General features: G+C 33.6%; 1 protein-coding gene across 12 annotated transcripts in view; it reads right to left on the bottom strand.

Annotated features, from left to right (window-relative positions):
- Positions 1–25,904, bottom strand: part of GPHN (gephyrin) — an 852,406-nt gene that overhangs the window by 415,877 nt on the left and 410,625 nt on the right. For all 12 annotated transcript variants that reach the window (XM_007473063.2, XM_056820908.1, XM_001369841.4 and 9 more), the window contains one exon: positions 6,933–7,025. In XM_007473063.2, the coding sequence (XP_007473125.1) occupies positions 6,933–7,025 (93 nt within the window). The remainder of the gene's footprint in view (positions 1–6,932; positions 7,026–25,904) is intronic.

Below are 25,904 nucleotides of genomic sequence, written 5' to 3'. Positions count from 1 at the left end.
CCTGATATCAGGAAAATCTAATCGTTTTCCAAAATTTGAATGAGCTATCTCAGGAGGGGATAAATTCCCCTTCATTAAGAGGTGGTCGAGCACAGGCATGGCCACTTCCTAGGTATGTTATGGATGGTTTAGATGGCTGCTGAGTTCTTTTGACTTCTATAATGTAATTTTTGTCATTCAGTAATGATAAGTTTCATTATACTTAAGCTAGTATCTGACAGAGAAGAGCCTCCAAGGAGAATGATAAGTGCTGATAAGTACCTAAAAATTGACTAATATGTGATTTTCTTTCTCTCACCCTTTCCTCTGCAATAAACTGCTAGCCTGAAGATGCACTGAGGGTTTCTTACCACAATGGATATTAAGTCTAGGTTATCTAAAGATAGGGACTATATATTATTACTATACTGTTCCCTACTATTCCCTAGTCCTAAGATAACAACCACATGCTATTATTTCCCAAGTTGAATCTCCTTTTCTAGTGTAAATGGGAGATTTCTTATACCTGGAATGTTATACTATCTTTCAACTTACTGCTTACCATTATTCTTCAAGGTAGAGTTAAAATTCCTCATTTTAATGGAAATTTCCACTTTGACCTCCAAAATTAATCTCACTCTCTCTTTTTTTAAACCCCTGTGGCACTTATTATACTATTAAGAATAGGGCACAATTGTACAATTAAGAATCATTGAATTGGGGGGACATGGAGTGGATATAACATGCTTAGGTAAATATAATCCAAGGTAATCTGAGAAAGAAAGGCCCTTATAAAACCACTAAACTATATAAAAGCTGTGCAAACTGTGTCAGGGGTCAGAGACTGCTAAGCTTGCCAGTAAATATTTTAAGCTTGAACTTTTATGTCTCAGCCTTTTCTTATCACAGATTTTTCAAGACATGAAGCTAGATAGATATCTTTTGGTGCATATGGTAGTGGAATTTCTTTGTGGACTAATGCTGGAACTATGTGTCAGCTAAGACCTATTTTAACTTTAAGATTTTAATTTGTTTAACTTTTTAATAAAGGCTAGAAGAATCCATAAGTGACAAAATTATAGATGCAGGTGTATGCTTCTATGAGGAAGCTTGAGGAATCACAATTCTGAGAATGTAGGCACTCAACAGATATTTATTTGAAATAAATTTCCATGGTATAGAGAGCTGGTGTTCCTCACAATGTATCAGATTTGATTAATTATTACATATTACAAAGTATACAAGACTTTTCAAAGAAGAAAGGAAAAAAAGTATTTTGATAATCCAGGCACAAAGCAGGCTATCATTAAAATGCTATTCTAAATAGCATATACTAACTGTAACTAACATGAAGAGCAGGGGAAGGAAGGAGTAAATAAGCATTTATATAGCACCTACTATGTACTAGGCACTAAGTTAAGTGCTTTAAAAAATTATCCAATCTGATCCTCATAATAAACTTGGGAGATGTGCTTTTTTATTATCTATATTTTATAGTTGAGGAAACCGGTAAACACTTGTCTGGCATTTGTCCAGGTAATAAGTATCAGGTTGGATTTGGTCTCATGTATCTTTGACTTCAGGCACAGTGCTATCAGTTCACTACCAGTGGCCTCAGTGCTCCAGCCTTGGGCAAGGAGGGAAACTTAGAGGCTTCAAAAAACCTTCACTTATACTCTTTCAGCAGAGTTAGAAGAAAGTGAAAGGAATGTGAGTTTGGCCATTTGCTGAAGAATAAGGAAGAGGAAATTCAAATTCTGGTTGGCTGAGGACAGATGACTACAGCCTATTCCTTCCCTTCCTTCCTCTGTCCTATAAAGAAACCACTAACTCCCATAAGCCTTTCTAACACTTTCTTTTCTGGTTGTCTGAAATCTCTCTTGCTCCATCTTACATAAATGGTATGACTTAGTCTAAGTTATGGTGGGTAATAATATTTGTGCCACCTTCCCTAAAATATACTACATGGTTTTAAGTTTCATTGATATTTTTCTGATAAATTAGAAAGGACACAGAATGGCTTTTCCAACCTGAGGTTGAATCCCAAATAACCAATCTTTCCTTCTACTCAACTGAATTTGTTTTATTACTTCTGGAATTATTTTCAAGTCATGTATTAGAAAGATATGCATTTGCTCTTGTTTGTCCAGGGCAGCAGTTGTAAAAAGTTGCTGAAATGACTAGTTGTGCACCTTCACAAGACCAATTCATACAGAATACGGTTCCTAGAAACTGAGTTTTTAAAATGTGCAAACTCAAATTGGTATAAAATTTGATTAAGATCATAAATTACTATATATGGACATTATATAATATAACCATATAAAAAGAGGAATTAGTTACATCATTAAAAAGTAGCTGGTAACTTTCAGTGGTGGAAAAATAGAAGATATACAATTCAAATTGTTTTATATCCATATTCCATATCAGGGGAAATTGAGAAGAGTGTGGGGATATTAAAACACTTTTAGAAAGTCATGCCCCACACATGTGGACTATGGATATCTATCCTCTTCTTGCTGCATTCTGATCCCTCCACTCTGAAAGCAGTAAGGAAATATTTTCCATGTACTTCAAAGAAGCTCTTATAATAGTCTTACAGATAAATCAGCATTTATGAAAAACTAAATTATAACATTAGCTAGATATATGTAGTATTAATAGAAAATACTCTGATTTGAAAAGACCAATGTAAACAAAAGGCCCAATGTTAACAGGTAGATTCATGTCACAGAATCCAAAAAGGAAGAGTTCTTTTGAATGGTTGTGCCTTGTCAGATGATGTAAAATTGGCACCTTTCTGTGATACTTAATTCAATTTAGTTTTAATTTATCTTAAATAGCAGGGCTTTGTTATAGTGGAAGTATCATAGGACCTGAAGTCAGAAGGAACCCAGATTTGAATCCCATCGTCACATAATTACTAGCTGTGTGAGCCTCTTATCTTCTAAGCTTACTTATTTTCTCATCTATAAAATGGCCCTGGTAGTATCTACCTCAAAGGGTTGTTATGAGGATCAAATGAGAAAGCATATATAATGTGCTTTTAAGTCTTAAAACAACACATGTGTTAGATATTATCTCACATAAAGTCCTGATTGGTTTTATAGAAATGTTTTTGTTGCTTGGTCTACCATTTACTTCTCTTAATTTTGCCCATTTTACTTATGCTAATAAAGGTCTGTTGTTTTGTATGTTTTGCAGCACTGCAGAGGACTGGTGTCTTTGCTTCAAATAACTATTCTGTAAAACACTTTTTTTGCTTTCCAAAATGAATAATTTTGTCAAAGGGCTAGAGTAACTAGTGATAATTTTTATTGATTTTTCACAAGTCATAAGAGTAAAGAATCTTTAGTTTGTGTTTTGTTACTTTTGGTTCAATGCTTTCTTGTTTCTTTTAATTATTCCCTGTTCTTGCTTTACATGTTTTAAAACAAACAAAAAACCCCTACTTGTAAAGAAAGAAATGGTTACTATATAACAGTCTGTTGCTCTATTATAGGTATTTAAAATTATGGAATAGATGTATTCTGGCAAATTTTAATGTACTTTGATGTAAATATGTGTAATATAAAACCTATTTTTCACTGACATCATGATTATGAAATTTGGCAATGTATTTTCACTCAAAAACAGTACCACAATAGGCTAAATAAAAAACATGTGTTTAAGAAGTTAAAATACTGGATTATTACACGGCATGCTGTATATTTTAAGATACTAGCAGCACAGTGCCAAGTAATATGTACAGACCTCATATTAGTTTATTTTAGCAATACTTTTCAGGCTCTAAAATCTCCTCCCCTTATTCCCCTGGACCATAAAAATTTCTTTATATTTATGGCTCCCAGACCTGAAAAATACATAAAACCTTTGACCCTTATTTATAATGGCTACTTGCAACGCTATATTTTTTTCCGGTTGGCACTACTTTCTAATATATATGTATTCTAGTTTGAAATGTCTTAAATATGGGTTGAGGTTATATAGAAGAAAGGATTCCTACTTTGATCAATTAAATAAACTGCAGATTTTATGTTAGGTTTATTTAGAATAATACTTTCATTTTTAGGTTTTCTTTCAATTATTTTCTATGCTACAGGGCAACACAAATTTCCACTGTAACATTCAAATGAGCTGGAAAGGTTGGTCTTTGGTCTTTCTTAAAAAGAAAACTCAAAGTGAAGAAATACAAATATAAACAAATAAAATTTAAGGGAACTAATAAAAACTTTTAATTAAGTAAAAATATTATTATGATATACTCAATTAAATAAGGCATGCATATTGTTTACATATTAAAAAATTCCTCAGTTGTGACTACATTCTATATACTATATCAGATAAGTTGGGTTGGAGGGTAGGGAGAAGAAAATTCACATCCTTCCTCTCTATTACAGGTGCTTTAATATTACTTAATCTTTTAGCCTTTTCCAGTGTTTCATGTTTTAAAGGGCCCGACATTTGGCTTTGATAAAACCTCAAGTAATTCTTTTTTCTTTATGGCACTAGATCTTGATCAGCTAGCTTTCCTGAACATAGAATACTGTCATTTGATATAAAGGCTATTAGATAATCTTAAAATTTTTTGTGGCATTTATACATTAGAAAGGTGGCATAATAAAAAAAGTGGTTTAGAGACCTCATTTCAAGACCTTGACTTATACTTATACTTATACTGGCTGTGTGACACAGGGCAATCATTTTAGTCTTCTATCCATCCATCCATCCATCCATCCATCTATCTATCTATCTATCTATCTATCTATCTATCTATCTATCTATCTATCTGTCTATCTATCTAATCTTAATAACAATAGAAGACATCTTTATACAATCATGACTTTTCCCCCTAAAGTTTAAAAAAAATTGCAATTCTGTAATTGCACTTGGAGAAGTCTCATATAGTCACTCTATACATGTTTCTTCAAAAATTAAAAATTTTATAAGCTATTATCACTGAAAATTATATGTCATCAATGAAGGAAAATTCATGTATCTTCAAAGCCATGAAATCTATTTAAAATTAGAACAATGAAAATACTTAGTTGTCTGCTGTTGGCACACATCTATCCTGCTTTCAATCATTTGAAAAGTTAATTATAATAAGAACAACTCTATAGTTTCAAAACTATTAAGTCATGGCCCTTTAAACATGGGGTAACATGGAAGTTTTGATAGATTGCTACTACAAAGAAGTCTGGACAAATTAAGAAGGGGATGACACTAAACATTAAAGCTAAAATTGATCATATTATTATCACATTGACATATCATATGATTGTGGGCTGATTTCTCAGCAAAATATTGACTTGAGGCAATAAAGGTTAAGAACAATTTTTTTCCAAAGCATTATTTCTAGCGATTTTAATGTAAAAGGACATTATAAATTATGAAAATATAATGCAAAATAGAGATGTGAGGAACCTCAATGTCACTCAGTTCAAACACTGAACATTATTTAGGAATACCTGCCTTTTGAAAAGCTGTACCTTCGAGTGACTTTTTAATAGACTAGTAATGACCACCCAAGGGAAGTACCACAAAGAATGCCTAGGAGAAGTAGCATGAAAGATGGGCTCACATAAATTTTTTTAAGGGATTGAATTGGTTATAGGGAGATCTCTGATAGCACAATACAAAATCATCTAAGGGATGGGAGAGAGACATTGGAACATTGTCTCATTAAGAAGGAGACCATGAGGTAGCACAAAAAAGCTGTCAGAGAAACTGCTACTTGGGGAAGGAGTAAAACTAGGGCCTACTGAGGAAAATTTAATCTGAGATAGAACTACTGTTTGTTTCTTATTTGAACTATTCTTGCTAAATGAAAAGTTCAGTTTTTTCAACTTATTTTATCTGCAATACAAATATCATCAATACCTTCTGAATTTTTGTGTTCTTTAGAAAAACCTTAATCATCCCACACTTTTTAGTCTATTTAAGGAAAATCCCCCATGATATTCTAAAGAAAGAATTTTTTGCTTCCCAAAACACAGTCCCTAAATAGTTTAGTTCAACAAGCAATGATCAAATGATCCTTTCACCCAGAGTTGAAGAAGTTTAAGTTAATCAATAAACAAGATGACTTTAAAAAAAGCTTAAGTTAACAATCTACCAATATACATTCTTGGATAAATTTTTTTAAGGGGAGGAGTTACCTTAATGATGAAAGCATCACAAATATATATTATGGAACATTCAGTAAGAACAACAAAATATTTTGAAAGTTCTCTGTATGAAATACACCCTTTCAAACATTAAATGTTCCTTTTTGGGCTAAGGAGAATAGTAGCTATTTATGAACTACCTCATAATACCTTAAAGATTATTAAAAGTAATGGAGAATGCTAAACTTTTTTGAAAATTGAAGTGGCTAGTTAAGTAGTTATGGTTAATTATGCTAACTGGTAGCATTCTTTGAAAAATTTGTTCCTGCTAGAAAACACTGGAATGTTGGTGCATATTACATCTGAGTTATCTTGTTATGTTTTGAAACATCACACAATGACATAACAGAATTTTAACACAAAGAACAGGGCCACAAACCAGCATCTAGAATTTCTAGAAGTTAGGCAAATATTCAAGATGCCAAAAGGAAGTTTTCAGGGACAATTGTTCATTATTACTCTTTCCTCAGTTAGGAAAATACCTAAATTATTGATTATAAAACAAGCCATTGAAAAAATGCCTCATCACATCCTGGGGCAAGAAGTCCAATCCTGCTTATAGAGAATTTTTTCTAGTTTTAGTCCAAAGAATGTAAAGAAAACAATGTGTTTTTATAATGTTTGAATAACACCATGGCAACAAATATACCCTATTGTTAGAACATATCCTTTGAACTAAATAAAAAAAAAACTGCAAAAATAATGTCAGAAAAAGAGCACAAGATTTTAAAATAACACATTGTTAAGGCTATTTGCTAAATATGAAGGCATATGCTATCTCACCTCTGGAGTGACATCTCGTGGTGCAAATCCAGTTCCTCCAGTTGTTAAAATCAAATTAAGTTCCTTTTCGTCACACCAGTCTATCAGTGTTTCCTGAAAGGGAACAGTATTACTATCAGTTGTGATATTTTTTTGGAGTTTACTTGCCCCCAAAACATGTTGGGCCCCAAAACACATCATAGACAGGGATAAAACATTGCTTCTTGTAAAGAAACAAGAAGAGAATTTTATAGCACTTTCTTAATGGAAGACTGAACATTCACCTAAGACAACCATAATTTAAAAATGTAGCTATTATAGAAAAAAAAAACACACAACGTATAGCTCCTAAGAATCATCCCAATCCCCAAAATCCCAAGGACTTTAAAAAAGCAGCACAAATAAAAAGTAAATAGGCAATGAATTATTCTAATTATTTGTTTTAATGATACTGCTTCCAAAGTTCTTTTGAGTTTAAATTCAAATAGATTCTTCTTCTTAAAATAGCATATTCATTGCCATTCTCCGAGATACCTGGTAGGCAGAAAAGTTTCCAAGCTGATAATGATTTCTTTTGTTTATCAGTCTTGTATGCAAAAAAAGTACTTTAATATCATAAAATCATAGACTCATTGAATTTTTGGAGCTCGAAAGAAACCCGGAGTTAAAATAATTAAACTCTCTCTTTGTGTAGTTAATGAAACTGAGGGGTGAGGATGACCAACCTAAAGCCACATAGTTAATGTTAGTCACAGAGCTGGGACTAAAATTCATGTCTTCTGATTTCTAGTAAAATGCTTTTATTACTAGTCAAATTCCTATTTCTAAGAACCACAATCTATTTCTTATGTCACAAAATTATAAAACTTGAAAGTTGGAAGGGGCCTTAGACTTTAAATAGCTCAGCAGATACACAAGAGGAATCCCCACTATAACAACCCCCCACCTAACAAACCTGTTATGTAGCTAGGAAGTATCTTAAGTTAGATTTGAGCCCAAGTCCTCCTGACTCCAGTCCCATAATTATCCGCTATGCCACCTCCCTGTCCACTAATGACTTTCTTAAAATATGCTGTTCAGAAGAGAACACAATACTCTAGATGAGGTCTGACCAATAAGACCATCTCTATGTTCCCAGAAGCAATGCCTTACTCAATATAGGACAAGAATCAATGAGCTCTTTTGGCTACCATGTTATATAGATTCATATTGAGGAATTCTATTAAAAACCCCAGATCTCCTGCCTAACCATGCATATTCCCCCTTATCTATGAAGCTTTATTTTTTATTGAAATATAAGACTTTAAATTTATCCCTATTGAATTTAAATATTAAATTTTCATAAGATTAGGTCCAGTCCAGTGAGCTAGCCTATCAAGAGCTTTTCTGTTTCTGTCTTTGTTAACCAAGATGTAATGGAGAATTTGATGTATGCCTATAGCACCTAAGATTGTGTTATACATATGGAAAACAGTAGGGACCTGCTTTTGGGAGAATGGAATCAAGTTTGGTTATTTTGCACTGGTTTGCTATGTTGTTTGGGAACAGACTTTTTCTCATTGTTTTCATAGCCAGAATTATCAAAGTCTTTAAAAGAACCTGATGCAGGAACAAGGTGTTTGGGGCATTTCCATGTGAGGGTCAATGCCTCCTTCACTAATATAATGTGGTAGGGGGAGAGGGTCTAACTAAGTGTTATCTCCTCATCTCTCTCTCTGTCTCTCTGTCTCTGTCTCTCACCATGAGAAATGAGATTGGGTATTTAGCCTTTTTAGTCATTATTTTCCATTCTAAGTATAGGTACTAAAGTCCCCAGTCTATCTCAGGAGTGCATGGGGTCATGGGAGTCCAGGAATCCAAGGTAGATGTAGCCAACCCAGCAGAAACCAGCGTTTCTGGTTCTGACTTTGAAATTGGTGAGAATAATGCTATATAAGAACTGAAATAAACTATGAGCCAAATTCTGCCTAATTTTCCCAATTCTCCATTATGCAGAGACTCAAGTTGTATAATAGGGAATATCTTCCCAAAGAATTGAGAGCAATGTCTGTATGTTTGTTTTTGCTAAATCTCTGAAGGAAATGTCTCATAAAATTCTGTCAAGTAGTATCTAATATCTAATCTGATATCACTTCGTTAAATGGAACTGAAGTGCCAGTCATTAGATCCCTAAAAGAGGAGATTCCTCAACCTCTTCAGAGTAACCAAGAACCCTGTGCAGGATAAAACATAAGTTCCAGAGAGTAGACTGGGGAATTTATATTATGTATGTATCCTTTCTAGCTTGGAGTCACCTGAAAATTTGATTAGTATACCATCTATTCCTTTATCCAAGTTACTGATGAAAATTTTAAATAGCACGAGAAAGCAGAAATCTTTGGGGGTACTCTGCTGGAGACCTCCTGTCATGCTTTTATAGGTAAGGTCATTAACAACTACTCATTAAGTACAGCCATCTAATTAGTTCTGAATTTATCTATCATCTATCACCTAATCCAATGGCATTAAAAGAAAGAGGTAGAGGTAGAGGACATTTCTGAATTGTACATAAGGATACCTGCAAGCAGCATACTGAATTAGAAAACCAGATTTACATTATCTAGGGTCTGTTATATTTTAATTTATTTTGTTAAAAATACTCCAGTTAAATTTTAATCTGGTTTGCTTTTACTGGGATCTTTGTTTGCCTATATTTGATATCTCTGATCTAATTCACAGTTCTTTATCTTTTCCACCAGATTGTTATGAGATCTTGTAAAGCTTAGTTAAAATCTAGATAAACTATGACTCTCCCTTCCTTTATTGGTTTAGTAATCATGTCAAAAAAGGAAATAAAGCTAGGGCGACACCATCTATTCTTGAAGTCAAACTGGCTATTTGTGTTACCCTTTTTAGATGTTAAGCAACCATTTAAAAAATCTGATCTATAATTTTCCAAGGAAATGAAATAAAACTCACCAGCTTATGTTTCAGAAGCTGTTCTATTCCATTAAAAAATAGGATATTTGCCATTCTCCAATCTTGTGGTACCTTGTTTTCCATGATCTTTCAAATAATGACCATGGCCCAACAACCACTTCTGCCAGTTCTTTTAGGACTGAAGGATGCAATTCATTTTGTTATGGTTACTTTAAATCATAAAGAGAAGCTAGGTATTCTTTTAATATCTTCTTAAATATCTTGGGCATTAACTTTCTCTTGAGTGATTCTGATCTACTAATGAATGAACCCAGTTCAATTCTTGAATGGAACTATTAAATAGTCATTTAAACTACATTTTAATATTTTGGTCATTCAGTGATTTTACGTGCATGAAGGAACTCACTCAACCAATGCAGAACATAGTTTCTCTCTAGTTTCTCATCCTGTGAAATTCTTGTCAATGTCTGACAATAAATTATCCATAGAAGATTCTATCCAATGCAGAAGAAACATTCTTCTTGTTTTCTAGGGTATCACTGTACCACTCAAATTTTCAATTTATAATACAGCTAGGTTGGGCAATGAACAGAGCATTGGATAAAGAATCAGGAAGTCTGAAATTAGAATGCTGTCTCAGATATTTCCTGGTTGTGTGATCCTGTGAAAGTCATTTAAGTGCTGTTACATCAGATTCTTCATTTGTAAAATTGGGAAAATAATAGTATCAACCTCCTAGAGTTATTGAGATAAAATTCTTATCAAACCTTAAAGCACTATGCAAATCTAATGATAATAATTATCAAAGTAAACGTGGTAATAATAACAGTACCTCTAATCAATGCAATAATTGACTATGATTCCAGAGAACTCATGAAAAAACAGGGCATCCACCTCCTGATTGAGAGGGAATGGACTCAAGAGAGACAGATTGAGATCTATGTTCTTGTTCATGGATGATACAAGAACTTATTTTACTTAAATATACATGTTCTTAACAAGAGTTTCCCTCCATCTCCCACTTTCTCAAGGTGGGAAGTAGGAGATGAGAGGGAGAAAAAGTAGACCTTCATTTGAAATAAAATAAATTTAAAAATTATAAGACTATATCTAAACTTACAGGAAAAGCTTTCAGGGAAAACACAATATTTATTTCTATTAAAAAATTAAAAAGCATAGGAAATAGACATTTCCTTAATACTGGAAATAGATGTATCTATAATTAAAAAAAACTACAATGTTATAAATAATGGGGACATAGGATTTTTACAAATAAATTCAGGGTTTAAAAACAAGGCTATTATCACTACTTTTAGTATGAGAAATATCAGCTAAAGAAAAAAACACAAAAGGAATCAAGAGGATAAGCATAGGGAAGAAAGAAACATAATTATCACTTTTCCACATATGATGTGGGTGTGTATATGTGTGTGGGGGAAGGAAAACTAGGTGGCTCAGTGAATAGAGAGCCAGGCCTGGAGATAAGAGATCTTGGGTTCAAATTGGCCCTCAGATACTTCCTAGCTATGTCACTTAACCTGAATTGTCTAGCCCTTACTGTTTTTCTGCCTTGGAACAAATACCGAGTATTGATTCTAAGTATTGATATCTAAGAAGATAAGGTACATACACACACTATATATATGAATAACATCTATAATAAATATAATAAAAATATGGGGTAGCTACATGGTACAGTGGAGTATTATGATGGGCCAAGATTCAGGGAGATTCATCTTCCTTAGTTCAAATCTGCCCTCAGACACTAGGTGAGACCCTGACCAAGCCACTTAACCCTATATGCCTCAGTTCTTCATCTGTGAAAAAATGAGCTGGAGATGAAAACGTCAAACTATTCCAGTATCTTTGCCAAGAAAACTCGAAATTAGGTTATTAGAAGTTAGACACAACTGAAAATAACTTAACAATAACAATGAAAATGTTATATGATTGGCCTACTTAGAGAACTCTAGAGTCAACTAAAATAAAATGGAATAATGACTTTCTCGATGTAACAGGATATAAAACAAACATGCAAATAATTTGGGACTATTAATATCTTATTTAAAATGTTATAGAATGTAAAAACAAAACAAAACTTTGTTTACCTGTTCCCAATAGTCAAGTCTAAAAAAAAAAAGGAAAAAGAAACAAACATATGGTTTGATCTGTATTCTTAAGTCTATTACTTCTTCATCTGGAGGTAGAGAGCATATTTCTTCATAAGTTCTTTGGAATTGTTGGAGCTGTAGTTAGTAGTTGTACTAATCAGAGTTACTAGAAGAAAAATTGAGTTTTCATTTGAAATTTTTGGCTATCACTTATAAAAATTATGAAAATGTATATATATACATATTGTCACAGTGGTATGAGGAAGTTAACAATATTGAAGCTCTAAGTTATCATTAGTGAAATTTTGCTATGAGACGTAAAAACTTTTGGGACTAGAATTTACTATTGCTTTGAGTTTTGATTACAGAGATGATCTTCTATAAATCCAGGAAGATCCTAGTGATTAATACAAGAGTTTTCTCTCAATATTTCAAACAGCTTATATGTCTTATCTGAAAACTGGCCACATACTCATCAGTTATTGATTTTTTGTTGTTGTTCTTTTGATTGAACACAGTTGGCATGGGACTGGGATACATCTTTTTTTGATTTCAGGGAATTGGACTTATTCATTCTCCCCCTCCCAACAAAGTACGGTCCCTAATTTTTCATCCAATTAGGAATCAGATTACCTAATGTTGTATTTTTCCTTTAACTAGTCTTATTTGTCTATAGTGTATAAAAGACTGTCTCCCTCTGTATCTAGGGTCTAGTCCTAATCTGGGGGAGGGACTTGGTCCCAATTTATTAGGCAATTGGCATACAATGCTTAATAAATCCATATGCTCAGAAGATTCAATCTTTGCTTCCTTAAGTCATTTCATATTTTACTCTCCTTATTCTCCCATTCATGATTTATGTGGGTTTATTTTGTACCCTGCAACTTTATTAAAGTTGTTAATTATTTCCACTAGCCTTTTAGTTAATTTTCTGGGGTTCTTTAAGTATATCTTCATATCTTTCAGAGTGATAGTTTAGTATCCTCAGTACCTACTTTAATTTCTTAAATTATTTTTTCTTCTCTAATTGCTAATGCTAGCATTTCTAGTACAATATTGAATAAAAGAGGTGATAATGGGCATCTTTGCTTCACTCCTGATCTTATTGGGAAGGTTACTAATTTATCCCCATTTTAGATGATGCTTGTTGATGGTTTTAAATATATACTCTTTATTATTTTGAGGAATGACCCTTATATTCCTTTACTTTCTACTGTTTTCAATAGGAATGGGTATAGAGATAATCATGTGATTTCTTTTGGTTTGATTACTGATATGGTCAATTATGTGGATGGTTTTCCTAATATTAAACCATCCTTGCATTCCTTGTATAAGTGGCAAATGATCATAGTGAATAATCCTCCTGATCACTTGCTGGAGTCCTTTTGCTAGTATTCTATTTAAGATTTTTGCATCTATATTCATTAAGGAGATTGATCTGTAGTTTTCTGCCTGCACTTTGATCCAGTCATACCACTGCTGGGTTTGTACCCCAAAGAGATAATAAGGAAAAAGACTTGTACAAGAATATTTATAGCCACACTATTTGTGGTGGCAAAAAATTGAAAAATGAGGGGGTATCAATCGATTGGGAAATGGCTGAATAAGTTGTAGTACCTGATGATGGTAGAATACTATTATGTTGAAAGGGTTAATGAACTGGAGGATTTCTACATGAACTGGAAAGACCTCCAGGAACTGATGAAGAGAAAAATGAGCAGAACCAGGAGAACACTGTACACAGAGACTGATACATTGCGGCACAATCGAATGTAATAGATTTCTCTACTAGCAGCAATGCAATGACCCAGGACAATCCAGAGGAACTTTTGAGAAAGAACACTATCCACTTCCAGAGAAAGAACTATGGGAGCAGAAACATAGAAGAAAAACATATGATCGATCATGTGGTTCAATGGGGATATGACTGGGCTTTGGGTGTTAAATGATCACTCTATTGCAAATATGAATAATATGGAAATAGATTTTGAACAACAATACATGTTTAACCCTGTGGAATTGCTTATCAACTGAAGGAGGGGGAGGGAAAAGGGGCGGGATCATGAAATCATGTAACCATAGAAAAATTATTCTAAATGAATACATTTTTTAAAGTAAAAAAATTAAAATAAAGTAACTTCACCAGGAAAAAAAACCAAACAAATCCAAAAGTAATGTCTTCTGACTTGCCTGTAGCCTGGACTTAAATGAGATATAGCTGCGCAAAGTCATCAGCTTCACTCTGACTTCCAGAGCCATCCAAGTCCAATGGCAAGATAATTCAGGATGATTGGTGATGGCCTGGAATGCAGTAGATAAGCTTGGCATCTCTGATGTCTGACAAGTCTCAAAGTGCTCTACAGTACTTGCTTCACCTGCCTTCATAGTCATTGTAACAAATTGTTCTCATCTATCCATTCTGCTGGAAGTAGTCTTCACATGTTTGGGGTAGATATTCTCCTGTCACTGATGGCTATCTTCAATCTGGTTTAAGCCATCTGCCAAGACAGTTTTACTGTGGTGTGGCCACTGCAAATGTTATTGATTTTTGGAGCCATAACCTTCACAGCAAAGGTGCTGGACCTCTTGGAATACCCATACATCACAAACCTAAGCATTTAATTCAAATCAGATTCCAATTTGTACTTATAATTGTCATTAAAATATACCTTTTGATATGGAAGAAAAATAATTTTTTCCCCAAGGATACCATCTCTCTTTTTCTTTTTGCTACTTTTAAAATTTTCTCTTTGGGTATGTATACATAACTAGAGCCCTCTTTTCTTTTTCCTCTGTACTTTTTCATTTGGTAATCTCATCAGCTCCTAGGATTTTGATATCATTTCTGTGCAGATGATTCTCAGATCTATTTGGCTAGTCTCTCCTAAGCTCCACTCTGGCATCCTAAACCACCTACTGAACATCTGAAACTGGATGTCTTCTGGACATCTTAAATTCAACATGTCCAAGATTGAACTCATTATTCTACACCCCTCCATAAAATCTTCCCTCTTCCTAATCATCCTATTACTGTTCCCTGTTAGCCTCTTCTCCCCACCATTAATTTCATTGGCTCTAGGATCAAAAATGAAATACTCTGTCATTCAAAGACCTTCAAAACTTGTTCCCCCTACCTCTATCTTTCCAATCTTCTTACACCTTATGACAGCTCTTCTACTCCTTATGACAGCTCTTCTACTCCTTGCCACATACCCTTTCATCCAGTGACACTGGCTTCCTTGTTATTTCTTGAACTAGATACTCTACCTATTTCCAGGTATTTTTACTGGTTACTCTCATTGTTGGAATGCTCTCTCCCTCCTCATCTCTGCCTCTTGGCTCCCCTGGCTTCCTTTAGGTCCTAGCTAAAATCCCACATTTTCCTGGAAGTCTTTGCTGATCTTCTTACCTCTTCTGCCTTCCCTCATCTGATTAAGTTCAATTCATCCCTAACCTGTCTCATTTGTACATAGGCATCTACATATTGTTTACTCCATTAGATTGTGAAATACTTGAGAAGAGAAACTTTTACCTTTATTTACATCCCTAATGCTTAGTACAGTGCTTGGCATCTATAGTATTTAATAATTATTTATGACCATGTAAGTGTGTGTGTGGTGAAGGGTGGGTGTCTGGCTTATAGTTAACCTCAGAATAAAGATAACCTGGATCCAATCAGGCCTTAAGGGGGCAGCTGGGTGGCTCAGTGGATTGAGAGCCAAGCCTAGAGACAGGAGGTTCCAATCTGTCCTTGGACACTAAGCTGTATGACCCTGGGCAAGTCACTTAACATCAAATGCCTAGCCCTTACTGGTCTTCTACACTGCAACCAATATATAGTATTGATTCTAAGATGGAAGGTAAGGGTTTTGTTGTTCTTTTAAATCATGTCTCAGACACATACTGACTGTTAATTCTAGACCAACCACTTAATCTCTCAGTGACTCAAGGGAACTCTAAAGCACTACATTTGCATATTTACAGTTGGCAGAGGGAGTTTCCAAACTAGGAGCTCCCTATATGGATGAAATCCTAGGGCAAGACAACACACAAATATTTCATTAATTCTCACAACATCCTCAGCCATGGGAAGATTCCCCAAACTGCAGAGCTCTGTTTGCTAAGTGTTAAATCATCATTTGTCATTCCCACTAAACAACAAAACTGTCAACCCATCTGCTCATGGGTACAATTTCAGACTAAGAATATCCTTCTCCTACTAATAAAGTAGAGGCTTTTTATTCAAAATAATGCTCTTGTGTTTAATCTTTGAACAATTTTGAATCTAATTCCATTCTTTTAAATATTAATTCCTATGATTTTCAAGTACAGTGCTACGTCTAAAGATATTTTTAAAAATGTGTACCATTTGGGGTTAGGTCATTGCTGATGTTAATTTATATGACATAAAACCTTTCTGGGTGCTGTTTTGAATAGATCCTTGATAATAGATTACTATTATTTATGATGATGATAATCCTTTATACTTGTATGATGCTTTTGGAGAATTTCTAAGCATTTAGCAGTCATTATGTTGTTAATCCTTATGCTGCTGAAAGGAGTAGAAATAAACAGATGTCACTGTGTACATACATCCAAATATGCTAACATTTTACTATTGGCTAAGTTACCCATACTTCATTTATGTGCTTGTGGTTGTTAGCAGTTCAGCTGCCTCAAACTGCTAATTAAGGAATCCTAAATTGTAACTTGAAATTTAGAGACTGTCAGCACCTATAGAAGGGATTCTCAACAGGCTTGGTGAGGTACGATAGAGACTTGTGACTGCTGATAAAACACTTAAATTAAAATTTTCACTATCTTGGTTTTATGGAAACTAGAGTCTATACTCTAATAAACACACATACATACACATATCCCTTAATTGATCTTAATAAAACTAGTACTAAGCCAGAATATGAAAAAAAAAGATCCATAACAAATAGGTATAGACCAAATAAAGAAATTTCTACAAACGCCATGTCCAAAAATGAAAGGCTTATTCTGCATTTTTAAGTCCAATGCCTCTCTGAAAGGAGATGGTAACATCTTTCCTTTTCTGTCTCATTGAGTAGAGTTCTATTTTTTTATTGGAATTAATTTATTTAGAACATTAATCCTTGGTTACAATAATTACATTATTTCCCTCCCTCCCCTCCACACACCATTCCTGTAGCCGATGCGCAATTTCATTTATTACTTGTGTCCTTGCTCAGAACCTATCTCCATGCTGTTGATGTTTGCATTAGGATGTTCATTTAGAGTCTACATCCCCAGCCACATCCCCTCAACCCATGTATTCAAGCAGTTGTTTTTCTTCTGTGTTTCTACTCCCACAGTTTTTCCTCTGAATGTGGATAGTGGCTTTTCTCACAGATTCCTCCACGTTGTTCAGTATCAATGCATTGCCAGTAATGGAGAAGCCCATTACATTCTATTGTACCACAGTGTATCAGTTTGAGTAGAGTTCTAAAGCCAGACAAAGTTGTTTTTTTTTTCTTTTATGGAAAAATAAGGATAAAATTCCCAAAGAATGAGAAGGTTTGGACAAGATGAAACTGAGGAAGAAAGTGCCTATACCAATGAAATAAAACTGACAATGCAGTGAAATAAAAAGGTGATGAGAGGGGGAAGCTAGGTGGCTCACTGGATTGAGAATCAGGCCTAGAGGCAGGAAGTCCTAGGTTCAAATCAGTCTTTGTCAATCCACAGAAGGTCAATTCCAGTTTTAAATTCTCTGTGACCACAAATCACACAGAAGGATCTGGGATTGCTCTCCCCTCTCAATTACCCCACAAAAGGGATAATGAATATTCATTTAATTCTTTAGAAGAAGGAACACAAAGTAAATGGGGCAATTATACTTTTATTTCTGACTATAATTAGCTTCTAGTTTTTCTTAAAGGAAAAAATTAGCAGTCAATCATTAGGACTTCCACCCCAGGTCTCCTGAAAGAGGCAAACCATCTAGTTTCCAGATCTAGAAAAAAAGCTAAAAATCACAAGGTTTACAAACTAGAGAGATGACCAAGAAACTGACAGTGACTACAAAAAATGATGTCTTTCATTTAATGGAAAATCTACTTTATGGAATGGTCCAATGATGATACAAGAGCACTTAGGGAACCTTTCTTTTGCTGTGCTTTTGTTTCTTAATGAAACTCTAAAAGTATTAACACTTTTAAAGGCTTCAAAACAATTTAACTTTGTGGCTTAAAGATCATAAAGAGGAATATTAAGCTATTTAGGAGACTGTAATAGTTGGCAAGGTGTTTTATCTAATCTTGCATCAAATGTCAACACTGAATTAATGATTACCATTGAAATGAATCTATATAAATCAGGATATTATAAAGCCCTTTTCCCCACTGAGCAATGTATCACTTACATACAGTAGTAGTCATAATATGACTACAGAACCTAAAAACTTACACCTCCCTTTGGTAAATACAAAAATACTCAAATGGATCTATTATCTGTGAAGCCCTTTTTGATCCCCTGGACAACTAGTTTCTTCCCTCTGTGTTGTTCAGTTGTTTCAGTCATGTCCTATTCTTTGTGACCACATTTTTGGTTTTGTGACAAAGACACTGGAGTGGTTTGTCATTTCCTTCCCTAGCTCATTTTACAGATGAGGAATCTGCAAAAAGTTAAATGATATGTCCAGAGTCACATATCAAGTAAATGTTTGAAGCCAGATTTCAACTCAAGTCTTCCTGACTCTGAACCAGGTGCTCCAACCAGTATATTACCTGGCTGTCCATGATATTTAATTACTTTATATTTGTTCTATTTAAATTCATTCTGCATGTACTTATAAAGGTACTTGTGGTCTTTTCAATTAGAATGCTAGCTCCTTATGAACAGGGATTGTTTTATTCATCATTTGTATTTATATTCTCGTACTTAGTACAGTATTTAAGACACAGTTGGTGCTTAATAAACATTTGGCACCTGTTCCATGAGATCAAATTGCTGAGATGATTGTCAGACATAGAATTCAATTTCTTATAAAAAATGTTGCTCTGTCTTAGCTTACTTAAGATTTTAACCAAATCAGATATGTAAATGATGGAAGTTCAACAGGGAGAATGTTGGGATCATTAAAAGTTTGGTAATTTCCTGCAGGCAATACATCTAGATCATGCACTTGTTTCTGATTAAATCTTGTCCCAACTTATTCTCTGTTTGTATTAGCTGGCCCAGATAGATGCACCAATGAATGTTTTATAGCTGGTCCTTTCAGATGCATGCTATGATGTAGACAAAAGGTTCCTTGGTCTTCATTATGTGGATGGTCAAGCCAAATTCTTTTGTGTTTACAAATCCCTTCTAAGATATTTTGTAGTGTTCCAGGTCCCTTAAATGACCAAGACACCTTATTCTCAAACATTTGAAAAACGTCTTCACCCACAAGAAATCCCTCTTCAACTCATTCTGAGCTGGATGTCCCTATTTTTATTTTGTTGGTGTTTATTACTTTTTTATTCAACCTATAAATTCCTTGATGTAGGGAGATTCCAGAGAGTACCTTCCTATAATAAAGGAGATCAGAAGTTTCAGAGAATTGCCACTAAGAAGCTAAGTGATTTAACCAGTCAGGCAGTATGTAAAGAGAGTCAGAACTGGAGATGTTTCTGATTGATACTGCCCTCTATCCATTATCCATTCCAAATTGCCTTTTTATTAATTGTGACTATTATTCTTGTCAATAATAATGAAATAATATAACTACTATGGAAAATACAAAATACTGAATTAACTTAGAAAATGTGTCTAGTATAGTTATTTTCAGGGTCAAACTTTAGCCATAGAAAGGTTTCTATCTCACTATTATAAATAAGATGGTATAACTCTTTCCTGAGCCCTAATTCTTTCTGTTAGTCTAGAAACATTTCATTATGCTGATTTCATCCAATAACTTGAAGCTTACCAATTCTCCCAAATAGGTTGTTTATTTAAATACTTGCTGAATGACTGATTCAGTCCAATGATGACTAGCTTATTTTTTTTTAATTCAACAGAAGTTTCTAAAAAGGGTTCATATGCATTTTGTACTATTGATTGATTCTGAAACTCAGAGGCATACTCACCTAAAAAAAGTTATCAGGGTATGGAGTATCTCCTTAATTACATAAATTGGGGAGGGGGAAGAAGAGGAAGAGAGATAGACAGACAGATAGACAGACTGATAGAAACAGTGAGAGAGAGACCCCTTTTATATCTGGAAGAAATCTACAAAGTGCCATAAAAAGGGTAGTTTCTGATATAGTCCAACATTTTAGCCCCACTCACTCTGCTCTGTATAATTTGTAAATTTCATTAGCATGAATGCTTGAATAAAGATTTTTTAAAATGCTGAGTAACACAGTGCCAAACAAAGATTGCAGGGGCACTACATTACATACTGTCTTCAACGATGACACTGAATAATTAATGGCTAGTTTCTAAGAACAGACATTCAAAATATCTGAATCTACTTAAATTATCATCTGGCCTGTCTATCTATGTTTTACATCACCATTAACTCCTCCCCACCAATTCCCCCAAAACAATGGAGGACAAATGCTTTGGTAAAATCTTGATAAGTTATATTTATGGCATAACTCTGCCCATAAGAGGAAATAAGAATAGTTCTGTCATTATCTCTTTTAGATTAAGTCATATTAATTTTTTGTGATCAGTTCTTCTTCTAACTGCACAATGAATATTCTAGAATTCTGCCAGGACTATAGAATTGTCAAATGAAAATGGGAAGGGATACCAAAATTCATCTAGTACATCTTTCTGTATTTATTTTGTATATACCTTGTATTTATTTATTTGGGTACTTCTTATACTCTCTTTTAATTCCTCCTCATTAGAAGGTAAGCTCCTTGAAAACAAGAGACTTTGAATTTTGCCTTTTTTTCTCGAGTCTCTAGTATTGTGTCTGGGATATAGTGAATGTTTAATAAATGCTGGTTGAGTAACTAATAGGTCAGTACTATTCATTTGAGCCTAGTGACTTTAAATTGACAAGAGCAATTAGGTATTTTCTATTTTTATTTTTATCTTGCTACTCAATCCTTATTAGTCATTCTCCTTAGCAGAAAAATGGAAATAAACTTGAGTTGAGCTTCTCTATCTTCTTTTTAACATAATATTTGGTGAAATCAAGAAACATACACTATTTATTTGGCATTTCTCAAACCTGACACTAATACCTAATAAATCTACCACAAAAGGAAATTAATGTAGCTTGGCATGTTATTTAGAATATTACCTTACAATGATAACTTTTCTAAATGTTCACAAATATCTTATTGGAAATCTTTCTAGAAATTTGCCAAAGTAAGCATGAAATTTATAAATATGCAATTTTAAAAATCCACATAAAAATTTGGGTTATTCCTCTATATTCAGACTTTTCGAATATATTTTTTTGTCTATGGCTTCTAAAATTAACAACAGTGGCTCTGAAAGCCATTTGAACAACCTGCAATATTTTTATTTAGATTTAAATAATTTTCTAAAAAAATAAGACTATCTTAGAAGATAATTTTTTTTAAATTTTGTGCTTTACAATTAAAAATAGGTCTTCTTTGGGTGAAAGACAAAAGCAAAATAGGATCAGTACTTTTACCTTTTCTCAATCATAATCTACCCAAAGCAATGAGCCTATTTTTTTCCTTTGTTCTTTTTCTGGTGTTGACATTGCCTTTTATGTCATTCATTCATTCATTCATTCATTCATTCATTCATTCATTCATTCATTCAAAAATCCTTACCTTCCATCTTGGAATCAATACTATTTATTGGTTCCAAGGCATAAGAGTGGAAAGGTGTAGGCAATGGGGGTCAAGTGACTTGCCTAGGGTCACACAGCTGGGAAGTGTCTGAGGCCAGATTTTAACCTAGGACCTCCTGTCTCTAGGCCTGGCTCTCAATCTACTGAGCCACCCAGCTATCCCCCTGATGTTGACCATTGTTTAAAAAGCCCTTAATCTTATTTTAATTTCAAAAAAATTAGACAAATCAAACTTGATTCTTGGCTCTACCCTTCAGAAACTCATCAAAATTTTGGGTTACACTTTTGTATCTATCTTTGGTTATTTTCCTTTAGAGAGAACTATGTTCAGCTCCACATTTATGATCCTCTAAATAGCCAATGACTTCACAAACTAGCTTGGATTTAACTATTTTGTACTTCTTTGGATATTTATATGTTATCTTTTCTAAAAATATAAGCTCTTTTGCTATCTTTTCTAAAAATTATAAGCTCCTTGCAAATAGAGATTGTATTCTCCAAATCTGCTTCTATTCCTTATTTCTATCTCTTGTTCTTGGCACAGTACTGGGGCCAAAGTAAGTACTTAATAAATGATTGATTTTATGCTCTCAAATTCTTTTTTAAAATTTCAACAACAGTTTTCCATGACTTCTTCATACATGTTGACTTTATTACTGAGATTATATTGTTATGATTTCATTTTTGAAGAATATCTCATCACCTATTGGTTATATTGTTTGAGAGCAAAGGTGCTAAACTCAAATTTGAATGCATATCCGAAGATGAATGCTTTTTAGAAAGTCACAAATTAACATTATCTCAGTGGCCATCCAGTCTAAATCCTTCATTTTGCAGGCAAGAAAACTAAGGATAAGAGAGTGATATGTCTAGGGAAACCTACACTATATGTGGATGAGGTAGGATTTGAACCTCAATTCTTTGACTCTAGGAGTATGGCTTTTTTTTCCTTTCTGCTATTCCACTGAAATCAAAGTAAAAGCAATATAGCTAGCCATTAAAGAAGGTGAAATGAATGAGTAGTCAATGATCATTGTTTCCTTGTTGAAATGAACTGGGCAGTGGTCTCTGATGGCTGGGACAGCCTGATAAAGACCTCAGTACACAAACCAAAGCGTGAATCACTCCCAATGACTTATGATTGTCATAGCTCACAAATCCCCAAAGTGGGATGAGACCTTTGCACTATGATAGAACAGACTTCATGTATACTAGAGATAGAGGAGGGTTGCCTCTAAAATCAGTCATTTAATATCTCATACAGAACCGAATCCTTTCTTGAAGTATTAATTTTTGACCCAAGGGATCAAAGATTATAACCCAAAAGGAAATTAAAAGCCCTAGAACAAATATGATGGGGTTGTAGTATGTGATGATTTCCATGTGGGAAGTGCCAAAGAGACACTGTCAATGATATATATTTGACAGAAGAGGTAGACTGGTAAATAGCAAGAAGGGATCTGTTTTAGTGTAATAGAGGGGTAAAAGGGAGAGATTTATGATAAAGGAAGAAAGGTGATAAAGGGAATGGCGTTTTACATTAGTATCCACAAAGTATTTAAGGACTGCTGGTTTGTGACAGCTTCCCTACTTTAAATGCATTGTTCATTACAGGGCAGATATACCAGAGGACACAAATAAATAAGAATTATACAAGGTGAGGAGGGGATACAGGGTTTGATTCTATGCCATTCTTGCTAATGAGCTCTTGAGTCATATCCAGGCAATCATGTAAAAATAATGTTTGTTTGCTTTATATCTTATATATGATTTGCTCTCTCACCAGCACAACTATTAGATCTCTGACAGAGAGCTATAGCTGACCTCATTTTGGGAGAGTAAGGTCAGAGCAATCTCTTTACCTATATATACATAGCTTAATAAAATTGATAGAGGGACCTTAAACATTTAATGCAACTCCACAAATTATTGCTGAAGAAATTGAGGTGAAGGGACTTTCCCAGGATCATACAGGTACATACAAAACTAATTTACTTATTCAGTGCCACCTCTATCAAATCACTAAAGAATTATTTTATAGTTAGAAAAAAATAACAAAATTCATCTTAAGACACACAAGAACGCGTCGGCTATGGGGGGTAGGGGGGAGGAAAAGAAAATGATCTATGTCTTTAACGAATAATGCTTGGAAATGATCAAATAAAATATATTTTAAAAAAAAGACACACAAGATAAAGAATATCAAGGGATTTACTAAAAAATAAAAAGTGAAATAAGGTGGCTGAGCAGTGCCAGATTTCAACCATTACTACAAAGCAGCAATCATCAAAACAATCTGTTACTGAATAAGAAATAGAGTGGTTGATCAGTGGAATACATTAAGTATACAATATATAGAAATGAATCCAAAGTAATCTAGAGTTTGGTAAACCCAAAGATCTAAGACATTGGGGCAAGAATTCAATATTCAAAAAAACCTATTAGGAAAAATGGAAAATTCCATCAGAAAATAGGCATAGACCAACATTTTATACCATCTACCAAAATAAGCTCAAAATGGAGACATCACTGGACATAATGATAACATAAGCAAATTTTCTGTTATATCTATGTTATATCTATCTATCTAAAAGATTCCTAATTTACTTATACCCCAACATTTCCATGATTTAAAAATGGACACTGGTATTTCCACACTAACATTCCTCTTTTTATTTATTTATGAAATAAATGTTGCTTTATGAATAAAAATTACTTCTCTAGTTTGGAGAAGACTGGAAATGTATCATGACTGGTGTAGGCCACTCAGATCAGGCTCTTTCACCCAGAGGAGCAGGGGAGATTGAGATAGCATAACTAATGGATATATTCCAAAAGAATGCTGCCAATCTATACTTAGAATTACCTGATTTGTCCTGGTGTAGTGAATTTGTCAGTTACTCTTCACCAATTTCTAGATAAAACAATTTGTATGTTAAATTATAAAATAAGTTTAATAATTTATTTTCAAAATTGTCTTGCTTTTCTGTGCTTCCTTATGAACTTTTTTCTTGTTCTCTTTGGTGCATTAATATGTTACTGCTTGCTTTTTAAAAAATATACATATATATATATATAATAAATTCTGTAATCTACTTTCAAAACTTATTTACCTATTGGTGCTTTCTTCTTGTTCTCTTCTGTGCATTTTAATGTTACAATTCTCCTTTTTTCTCATTACTATTGCTCATCCTTTCTTTGTTTTCCATTAAAAGCCAAGAAAAACCAAGAGAAAGGAAAAGCAAAATAAAATTATTTAAGAAATGAATATAATCAAGCAAAACAAATTCACACATGACCAAAAAAAGTATGACTGTCTACACCTCATGTCTATCAATTCTTTTTCACATAGTTTACAAGAAATTTTATTTCTTTCATTATTTCTTATGGCACAATAGTATTCCATTATATCTATATACCACAATTTGTTCAATCATTCCTATGAATTGAGTAAAAGGCAATTTTTAAAAGTCACCCTCTTATATTCTAATTGTTTTTTCCCTTTTAATGTTCTCTTCAGAATCAGGAAGTTTTTTGCTTTGATTTGCTTGTGACTATTTCCCCCCCAGGATATTACCCTCCCTTTAAATCACCTCCCACTCTTATCCCTACTTGTTTTCCTATTATTTTACATATTTCAACATGAAAATGTGTGTATTCAATCCTCCACCAAAAGACCAAAGATTTCCATTCCTCCTAATCTTTCTTTTGCGTGTGCTCTTTTCAAGTATTTATTTATAAGAAATTACTCAGGTTCCACTTCCTCCTCTTTTTTATAGCAGTATATTCTTTTTATCCTCTCTTTTCTTACCCTTCTTCAGACCATCAAAGTAAAACTAATTCATCCTCCATGATCTGTTTTTATTATTTAACATTCTCAACAGCCTTTGAAGACATTATGATTTGTTTCTTATTCCCTTATTAGAATTTTATCAGTATATTCTCATAAACATCCTTCTAATTATTCAAATAAGTTTCTTTATGTTTCTTTAATTCTCTTTGTATTTCAGAATTTCTACTCAGTTTTGGTCTTTTTGTGAGAAATCATGTTTTTTACACATAGGCTTGCTTTTTTAGGGTAAGCTATTCTTGATTGTAAATCTTTACTTATAACTTTTGGAATATTATATTATGAGACCACCTCTCATATTTAGTAGAAACTACTAGGTCCTG

This window comes from Monodelphis domestica, chromosome 1 (genome assembly GCF_027887165.1).
Source record: "Monodelphis domestica isolate mMonDom1 chromosome 1, mMonDom1.pri, whole genome shotgun sequence".
NCBI classification, from domain to species: domain Eukaryota; kingdom Metazoa; phylum Chordata; class Mammalia; order Didelphimorphia; family Didelphidae; genus Monodelphis; species Monodelphis domestica.
This window is presented reverse-complemented; position numbering and strand designations above follow the sequence as displayed.